Genomic DNA, 10667 nt, shown 5'->3' on the forward strand with positions numbered 1-10667 from the left:
TTGGTTTTACTGAATTTTAATAAATTTCAGTTTTATTTTCAGCATATGCCTATTATTGAATTACTATTAGACTCATAAACTCCCAATACTACATTGAAAACTATTTTTAGTTTATAGCTGATTTTTCTAAGAAGCATGTTCATACTTCATTTGCTTTTTAAAAACCTAACTTATATGCAATAATTCAGCTCATTAATGACAATTTATTTTTAAAATTATAATTTCTACAATTCATAAATCTTATAAAGAATATGTGTAGTTGCAAAATTGTCCTGTGCTTCTAAAACGTGGAATTAATTTATACCTAGGAAAAGCTTGATTTTATTTTGTGTTACTTAATAATTTCTTTCCCATCGTAGCCTGTACAGGTCAGAAAAGAGTGAAAGAAGCTCAGGGAGGAGGAAGTGCATCCAAAAAGCAGAAACGAAGCCATAAAGCAACAGTGGTAAACAACAAAAAGAAGGGAAAAGGCAGTAAGTGTGAAACCTCTAATTTTTTTTAAATATAAAAATGATGGCGGATGTGGTAAACACCTCATAAGGTATATATATGTTGAATCACTATGTTGTACACCTGAAAGTAATATTATATTGCATGTCAACTATAATTTTAAAAACTGTGGCAGATATATTATTTTTACTCACTAATAAAAGGATATTCAGGATGTGGGATAGTTCAGTATTTTAATTTTGTCACTACCCTCAAAAAAGTCACAGAAGTTTTCTGATCCTAGGTAAATTCTAAGATTAAGCAATTCAGTCTTAGTCAGCAGTGGTATTGATTGCTGATGAATGAGCAGGTAATCTTTTCTAAAATAACAGCCAATATAATATTAACATCAACATCTTTATGCTAGTTTTATATTTCATAGTTCTTTCCACTTGCCGTTATATATAGCACATATTATGAAATGCTTCAATTATCAATTATTTTTATTACAATAGAATTGATTGTTTTGTAATTCTTCAAGGCAAAACCAGCCTAGAAGAGAACAATCAAGATAGCTTTAGAGCTGTAATCCCAACAGTTAATCCAGTTACTACCTTTACTTTTGGTACCCCAAACTACGTGCCCAGGAGTAGCTTTGAAGGGTACATACGTTGGTTAAGTGTGCTCTAACTCAAGACTTAACTTCAGCAATGACTCGGGTGTCCATCGACCGACAGGAATATATAGACTGTATTTCTCCTGAGAGCTGCACATTTTATCTCTCTTTTGTAGACAAAGTGAGAAGCAGAAAATATGTAAAGAATTTTTTTTCAGGTGCCCCACACTGACCTCCTGCTGCTCTTCCAGGAGACTCCTGCCACCTCCACTGCCTGACCTTTGCTATCGGCCGGCTTGGCTGCACTTCAGTGCAGAAAAGGGTTATGCGGCCAGCTCCCCGAGGTTCTGCTGAGCCCATATGACTTCCAGGCGGTGAATATGGCGTCCCTTGGGGCCCCGGGCGGCTGTGCTCAGCAAGGCCATGAAAGCCAGGCTGAGGCAGACCACTGCATCAGAGTGGGGCCAAGCCTTGGGGGCTTAGCTAGGAGTTGCCAGGGGTTCCAGAGCAGCAGTGGGGGGACTGGGCGGGGATTCGCTTAAGAAATGTGTTGTAAGAGGTGGTGGAGTTTCTTTATTCCCAAAAACACCACAGTGGGAGGAGCTGCTATGTACCTTTCCTACTTGGAGTACTTTTCAGGCTTTGAGAGCCTAACTGTATTTTCTTTTTTGGTAGCTATTAAATGAATCAATAAATGTATGCCAATTTGATCAATTATTTGGAATAACTGACAGGATAATTTAAGTGTTTTTATAATATTACATTACGATGTTTTTGTCTTCAGGACTTTCCCATTTAAATGGCTTTCCTAAGAGGGCTCCTCTCAATAAGTCAATTAACATATTCATATGGTTTAGAGATATAGCTGTTGATTGTATTCTCCCATTTTAATTATTGGGCTTACACCTTGGTAAATCAGAATGGGATACAATTCTCTGAGAATAATTTAGTGAAGTGAATTAACTCTCATGAAATCTAAAATAATATTTTGTATCCAGAAAGAGGTAATTGATGGAAATATCAATGCCATCACTTAGTCACATGGTACACTGTCCAGGTGTTAAGTAAGCATTTCTGTTCTAGTACTGAGGCTTTAGTCAGCAAAGGCAGATGTAGCATACATAATACTACATAGACTTTGGAATTCTTCATAAATTACTGAATATATTTACCAGGATAACACTGATGGTTTATTTTTAGTCAACAAGCTATGATATGAGTTACTTAAGAAATTCATTGTGTGTTTAGAGTTTATTCGTGAAGAATTCTTTATTTAATACGATGATTATGCATTATTGTTTCTGGCCAAAGAGTAGGAAAGTGTTACATGTATACAATGTAGAATATTAAAATTTAGAAGTTTCTATGAGTCATGTTAAAAGATGTTGTATTCTGTGTTATGTATATTAACATAATAGAATAAAAAGCCATTCAGATAATACTATACATTTGACAGTCTACCAGGTATGATGAAAGATTAGTTTGTTTTAAAAAATATATATTATTGGCAATTCAGGTAAGAAGAGTTTCTGTTCTTGTTTTTCTTAAATGAGATGCTGGTGCATTTGTATGTGATGGTATTCCAGGTTTTTAGGCAGGATCTATAAAGCAAGTTCTTTACTGTAGTAATAAATTGTAATGGTTAATTTTAAATCATTCACTAAAATCTATGACAAATTCTTTGTTACTTTTCTGTTTTCTAATGCTTTTCTTTTTATTTTTCTTTCAGCGAATAGTAGCGATAGTGAAGAACTTTCTGCTGGTGAAAGTGTAACTAAGACTCAGCCAGTCAAATCAGTTTCCACGGGGATGAAGTCGCATAGTACCAAGTCTCCTGCAAGGACGCAGTCTCCAGGAAAATGTGGGAAGAATGGTGATAAGGATCCTGATCTCAAGGAGCCCAGTAATCGATTACCCAAAGTTTACAAATGGAGTTTTCAGATGTGTAAGTGACATATATTGAATTGATAGTTAATCCATGGAAACTTCATCCTAGTAACTCTTGGTGCTATATATCTGAAAAAGAGGGTAAAGCCAAACTTAAGAGACATAATTACCAACTGCATTGTAGAGACCTTATTTGATCTTGATTTGAATAAACAAATTGCTAAAAGAAAAATTTTAAGGCAATTGAGGAAAATATCAACATTGGGTATTTCTGATATGATGTTGGAAATTTGTTTTTAAATAATCTGGTGTCGGAGTTGGGGAGTGGATGGGGGTATAAATGAGATGCCATGAATTGCTAATTACTGAAGCTGGATGATGGGTATATGGATATAGATATATATATTTCTGTATATATGAGAACGCTCCACAATAAGTTTTTTTTAAAAAAAGAGAGACTACCCCAGAGTTTGTCACACAGGGAAATATTTTTTAAGATATTGAAAATTGCTGTAGAGCTTTTGAAAAATTTTCTCCCAATTTAAAAATTATGCATACTCAAAAAATGTAAATAAGAACAAAGGGAAAAATTTTTCCACAGTCCTGACATTCAGAAACTAACAATTTAACATTTTGATGTCTTTCCAGTCTTTTTTCCAAGTGTGATTTTTAATGATATGTTGTGGTGATACTGTACATGAATGTGGAATTTTTAGCATATATGCTTATGTTATAAGGTCTTTATTTCTACACACTCATTTGTTTGACAAACATGATGCATATATTATGCTCCAGGCATTGTTCTAGGCTAGAAAAAATATCTTAGAGAAACAAATATATACAAGCCTTATTTTTAATTTTCCTGTCTTGACCTTGTTCTATAACCACATTATATGTTGTCTCTTTTATATGTTAAAATTTTGTTCAAAAATACATATTAATGAAAGTTTTAAATTCACAGCGGACCTAGAAAATATGACAAGTGCTGAACGCATCACAATTCTTCAAGAAAAACTGCAAGAAATCAGAAAACATTATCTGTCATTAAAATCTGAAGTAGCTTCCATTGATCGGAGGAGAAAGCGTTTAAAGAAGAAAGAGAGAGAAAGTAAGTGTTTTTACCTTACTTTACTTAAACATAAAGCAGTTTATGACTCTACAGTTTGACTCACATGAGTGTATGTCTGTATGTCTGTTCTTTAATCTCTCGGCCTTATTTTCCTCATCTATAAAATGGAAAAATTTGTCTAAAGAAAAAATTATCTCAAATCATAATATTCACCTTCATGGAGCATACCATCCACCCCCAAACAGTCCTAGTAAGTTTTCTGTTAGTAAAAAGCACTGTGAAGAGAATAGAGTGAATCTGAGGGAGAAGAGTTGTCTTAGTCTCTGCTCGGGCTACCATAACAAAATACCACAGATAGGGTGGTTCTAATAACAAATTTATTTCTCACAGTTTCGGAGGCTGGAAGTCTAAGATCAAGGTGTCAGCAGGTTTGGTTTCTCCTGAGGTGTCTGTCCTTGGCTTGCAGTTAGCTGCCTTCTCGCAATGTCCTCACATTTCCCTTCCTCTGTGCAACAGGGAGATAAAATATCTGGTTTCTCTTTGTCCTCCTGTAAGGACACCAGTCTTATCAGGGTCTCACCCTATGACCCCATTTAATCTTAATTACCTCCCTCATGACCGTATCTCCATATACTATCACATTGGGAGTTAGGGCTTCAATGTAGAATTTTGGGGAGACACAATTCAGTCCATGAAAGGGTCCTAGGCAGAGAGAACAGCAAGTACTCCCTAAGATAGAGTTTCTCAAATTTGGAACTGTTGACATTTTGGGCCAGATAATTCTTTGCTATAAGGGGCTGTACTGTGCACTATAGGATATTTAGCAGCCTCTCTGGCCTCTACCCACTGGATGCCAGTAGCACCTCTCAGTTGTGACAACCAGAAATGTATCCACACATTGCCAGATGTCCTCTAGGGGGCAAAATCACCCCTAGTCTAAGGTGGGAAGGCACTTGGTACCTTCCTGGAGCAGAAGGAAAACCAGTGTGGTGAGAAAATGTGGTTGAAGTATCAGCTAGGTAAGCAGAAGCCAAAATTTGTAGGCCAGGATGAGGAGTATAGACTTTAAGTAGATGGACAGCTATTTGAACGTTTTAAACAAGGAAATGATGGGACTATTTATTTTTAAAGATCACACTGTCTGCCATATGGAAAGTAGACTCTAGAGTGGCAATGGTTGAAGCAGTGTGAATCGGAGCCCATTGCAATAGGTGTAGGAAGGATAGTGACTTGGCCCAGCGTGGTTTCAGTAAAGGTGGAGAGCAATGAATGTTGAGTTACCAGCTCTTACTCATGGATTAAATGTGGCAGATGGAGAGAGAATTAAGGAGGACTTGTGGGGTTTTGGCTGCAACCAGTGAATACTTGGTGCCAGTTTTGAAAATGAGAAAGACCTAGAAAAGACAAGGTTATAGATAGGTTGTGGAGCACAGAAAGGATCAGACATCCTGGTTTAGGCATGTTAGTTACTCTTTGAAGTGCCTATCAGACGTCCCAGTGGCCATGTCAGGCAGACAGGAGGATATGTACGTGCGTAGCTCAGGGGAGAAGTCAGAACTAGAGATACAATTTTCAAGTCATTTGCATATCTCTTTACAATAGTTACTGCAACTGGTTTTTTTAGGCCCCAATACTTGAGTAAATCCCCTAGAAAAGAAATGTGGGTAGTAAAGAAGAGAAGGAAAGCTAGGGTAAACCAACTTTTAGAGCTAGGGCTGAGCAGAAGCCAAAACCAACAAGACTTGAGAAGGAGTAGCCTGCAATGAAGAAAACCATGAAAAGATGGCCAAGGAAAGAGTTTTAGGAGGAGAGTGGTCAGCTATGTCAAATGCAGTAATTGAGCTAGGTACCCTTTTGTTTTAACTTTAAGAAGCTGTTAGTCTTCCATTCTTGTCGCCATTTAAATTCATAAGAAACTCCAGACATAGAAAGATACAGGAATTAGGAGGAGGGGAAAGATTATTAGGTGGAATACAGATTTCTTTCCTATTGGATTCAAACCTCTTTTTGACATTTGTTTTATTATTATAGAAAGTCTATTCTCTATGTTATTTTTATGTCTTAATAGAGAGCACACGATTTTTTTTTTCCTCGTTGATCCACGCAGGAGCATTTCCTGGGCTCTCCTTTTTCATAACTTCTGTAGTTTGACACTGTCTAGCTACTTGATACACTAGATTTTCCTTTCTCTACATCATGATTTTGTGAGAACTGACTGCTCTTGTAAGCTAAATGATTTTGGAGAATACAGCAGAATTTTAGTCTAGAGGACGAGTGTTGTACTTATTGTTGTACACACGTTTCATTCAGCTGTTGATTTGGTTTCCCTTTTCCTTAGGTGCTGCTACATCCTCCTCCTCTTCTTCACCTTCATCCAGTTCCATAACAGCTGCTGTTATGTTAACTTTAGCTGAACCATCAATGTCCAGCTCATCACAAAATGGAATGTCAGTTGAGTGCAGGTGACAGCAGGACTTGCTAAAGCACTTTGCACTTAATGGCTGTTGAGGGCCACGTCTTTTTTATACTGCACAGTGGCACAAAAAAAAAAAATCAGACAAGCACTATTTTATATTTAAAAATTGTTTCTTGACAAGCTGACTTGGCACTTAAGTGCACTTTTTTTATGAAGAAAAAGTACAATGAACTGCTTTTCCTTAAGCAATAATTGTTTCCAACTTGTCTGGGAATTGTGTGTCTGGTAACTTGAAGGCCTTCCACTGTGGCAAATGGAGGCTTTTCACTGCCTGTAGAGACAATACAGTAAGCATAGTTATTGGGTTGGCCAGAACATGGTAAGATAACTTACTGTATATGTATTCCCTTGTATTTTGTTAAAGCTGGAGCATTTGATATTTTTCCATTTATTTATGAAAAAATATGAACCTATTTTCATTTGTACAAGCTAATTGTTTTTTAAAGCAAGTCACCTTTGGGTGGCTTTAATTGTATAAGTCAAGCACATGTAATAAATTCAAAACCTGCAGTTAACAGGATATCAAACATCAATCCTGCTAACCAAATATTAGATTCTCTTTAAAAAAGACTGAACATGTTTACAGGTTTGAATTAGGCTAAAAGGTCTTGCAGTGGCTTTTCATGCCCCTTCAAATTGGAATGGAACTACTGTACTTTGCCATTTTTCTATAAATCAGTATTTTTTTTTAATTTTGATATAATACATTGTGTGAAAAAAGAAAATGGCTAATAAACTGTATTAAATCTTAAACAATGTATAAAGGTTGTACTTAGCCAGTTCAAAGTGTATATTTATTCATAATGAATTATAACAGTTATATTTTTGTGTTTTCTTGTAAATGTTTCTTTTCCTTAAATACAGATAATTCATTTGTATTGCTTATTTTATTATGAGCTACAACAAGAGGACTTCAGGAACAAGTAAACTGTATTAGTATGGTTCAAGGTTGTTGATACGAACTGTCTCAAAAGGATAGTTGTTATTTTAAGTATAAATAGCTAATCCGGGTGGTAGGCCTATAAAATAAAATGCCTTGTATAAAAATCCAAAATGAACACAAAATTGTTTTCACTTGTACTGACTTTCTGTTGTATGATTCCAATCTCTGTTCTGTTTGGCACTTGTATTTAATTCTACACCTTTGTAAGACATTTGTATATTGCGGATGTGTTCATTCAAGCTATTTAATACCTGGCACTGTTAATACACAGTACTTTACTGTACAGACTGTTTTACTGTTTTAATTGTAGTTCTGTGTACTTTTTTTGAATGGGGCTGGCATGTTTTCTTTGTTTTCTGGCAATACGACATGTGAGAATTTCGAAGCGTTTTGTTGTTAGATGCTAACGTGTCAGAATTCTTTACATTCAACTTTTCTAAGAAAAGCATTTTCAGTCTTGTAATGTGTGCTTACAGTAACTAATTTTGTTGAAAATGATTTCAAGTTACTCAAATTTGTACAGTACTGTAAAGATTTGTTGACAGCAAAACGTTGAAGAAAAAGCTTATAGAACAAAAGCTATAAAGTATATATTAGGATCTGCAAACAATGAAGAATTATGTAATATACTGTACAAATGTAAGCAAAGGCTCTGAAATAAAATGCCATAGTTTGTGAATCCTTGATTTTGTTTCTAAAAGGTTAAGTAATTTTAGTTCATTTCTGTATGTGATGACTGATTGGAACACATATCTCCAGCATGTATTGTCAAGAGGGGGTTAACTGACATACAAAAAATGGAATATTTTACCTATAAAATTTAAAAGTCCAGCAACCAGATACAGGATTTATTAGGCATTTGTACATCTTTGCATATACTGTTTTGCTTGAGTCTGAACATGAATACTTACGACTTGGAGATTCGTCTAGAGAAGAAAATCAAAGTTGTTTTTTCTTTAACACACTTGAAAGCATTACCAGCAGCTGCTCCCCTGTCCCCCACTTTTTGGGGTCTTTAAATGGACCTTTGCAGGTCTCTCATACTGTTAGTGCATTCTACTTATTGCATTCTACTTATTGCATTCTACTTATTGCATGTTGGAATCACTGGCATTGTTAAAACAATAGTCTATGCTCCGGCCCCACTCTCAAACTGTTGTATTTAATTGGTCTGGTTTAATTGGTCTGGGATGGTCCCTGGATGCTGATTTTTTTAAGGTCTCCAGTAATTTTATTATGCATCTGGGTTGAGAACCACTGCTTACTTCATACCTTTTAAAATAAATAATTAGGTTTTTTTTTTTTTACCCCGTTTAAAGAACTTGCTACCAAGAAAATATCTTGTCTTTAAAACAGAAAGAAAATAAAGTTTTTTAAGGCCTAAAAGGTTCAAACGTGTATTTTTAAAGCACCTTTGAGATGACTTCATTTTCACAGAAATTGGTTTAAGAGATGAGTTTTAAAATCTGTTTAGTGCTTCCTAAGGTCCTAAATTACTGGTCCCCAGAAATGCTCTGGGATTTCATTGTCAAATGTACTTTGGAAATACTGTCTATAGCACCTTCCCTTCTTAGAGATTGTGTTAGTATATTAAAAAGTTGAAGAAGGCCTGTGAAGAGACACTTGGCCAACTCCCTTTACCCGACTGTGTTCAATATTACCCGATCATGAAACCCTATTTTTCAATGAACTATTAATATCACCTACTTTGTTACGCAAACAGCGCTCTAAAGGAGAATGATTCCAAATTTTGTTGGAGTTGAGGTTTATACCCTTGGGCTTCCCTGCCTTCTTCCTGCCTATTCTCACTTCTTCCTAGCTTCTGGGGAGCCTGAGAATTTCATGGTATTACTAGAAATTGGCTTACGTTTTCTCCTGGTCACCCAAACTTCATTTTATCAACCTAGTTTACAATCTATAAAAAAATGATATGTTTGTAACAGTGTTCTCCAAAATCATTTTTTCCTACTGAATACTAAACTGAGGGTGAGATCTTGTTAATTCTCTTAACTTGGAGAGATGGGGGAAGATGGTGCAGATTCCATGAAATCCCTCCCTAACATTACTTACATGTTTTTGTCTGTATTTTTCTGTGAAAAGAATCCTTATATTTTAAGAAACTAAGGGGTTAAGTGATCTCTAAATGGTTAAGCGGTTCTGAACAGCAGTGGGGATCATTTTTTTAACTTTCTAGCCACAGCCTCTTTTACTCTATTTTCCTCAAAAAGTGTGTGCTGCCTTTCATTGTGAGTCCATTTTTCCAACCTTCTAATTTTAACCAACTATTTATGGATTTTTGGCTAATGTCACATGATGGGTTTTATACATGTGAGATATGATCCCTTGGAGGAATAGTTTCATGGTTTAGTTGTGAAAGTAATATATCTGAGAGAAAGGTATGTAATAAATTATATGGGCAGGGAAAACAAGTGCTTAATAATTTGAAGGGGCCAGTGTATGTGCAATGGTGACAGAGGAGATGCAAACCTTTACATGCAAGGTAGAGCCACTTGAAATGGGATGTGCAGGACAGAGTGGAGAGGAAGAATCAGGAAGGCCAGATGTGATGAGGTAGCAGTGCTCCTGATAGGAGGTGATTCTTGGGTTAGCTTTAGGCAGTGGGATTGGGAGACATTCTGCGGGAAGAATGAAGAGAATGTCTTCATTGGACTGTATAGGACAGATGGAGATGCTTGAATTGCAAATATGGACAGTTGGATTTTTTTCTCATCTTTATGCAATACCACAAGGTCACAGTTAGGGCAAACCAAAATAAGGGACTGAGAAATCAAAACCAGAGCCAAACGTTGGATTTTTTTCCCCCATGAATTTATCTAAAGTGATCTATGAAAGATCACATATATTCCCAGTGACTTCTCTTAAGCAACTTTAGAAAAGCCAAGTCTGTTCCCATAGCGTCAGTCAAATCCTATTTTACCACCAAAGCTACTGAATTCAATTTATCTAATTATAATCTAGTATTTATCTTTTATCACCTAAAAGTCAATTTACCAAAATTCAGTCACGGTAAATAGGGATGCAGAATACATCTAGAGGGATTGAGTAACAGTAAGGCAAATACGTGAGGCTTAGAACAAGATGATACCTCTTGTAAATGCTGGGAAATTGCCATGAGATAGTATCTGAGCTGGTCTTTGAAGGATAGGTACAATTTTGTAGGTGGAAAGGAGGGGTAACGAGAGCAATTGTGGGGGAAGGAAGAACAAGAATAAGGAATAACAAGGTG

General features: G+C 36.0%; 1 protein-coding gene across 10 annotated transcripts in view; it reads left to right on the plus strand.

The window, feature by feature from the left end:
* The window catches only part of ARID4B (AT-rich interaction domain 4B), a 119620-nt gene extending 110803 nt beyond the window's left edge, over positions 1-8817 (plus strand). For 9 of the 10 annotated variants that reach the window (XM_081039491.1, XM_081039494.1, XM_081039497.1 and 6 more), the window contains 4 exons: positions 360-473; positions 2775-2990; positions 3894-4040; positions 6340-8817. In XM_081039491.1, the coding sequence (XP_080895617.1) occupies positions 360-473; positions 2775-2990; positions 3894-4040; positions 6340-6467 (605 nt within the window). In that variant the 3' untranslated portion in view covers positions 6468-8817. Of the gene's footprint in view, positions 1-359; positions 474-1263; positions 2991-3893; positions 4041-6339 lie in introns of all 10 variants that reach the window. The other variant, XR_013992681.1, reaches the window with a different exon arrangement.
* Positions 8818-10667: the final 1850 nt, after the last annotated feature.

This window comes from Rhinolophus hipposideros (assembly GCF_964194185.1).
Source record: "Rhinolophus hipposideros genome assembly, chromosome: 26".
In the NCBI taxonomy this organism is placed as follows: domain Eukaryota; kingdom Metazoa; phylum Chordata; class Mammalia; order Chiroptera; family Rhinolophidae; genus Rhinolophus; species Rhinolophus hipposideros.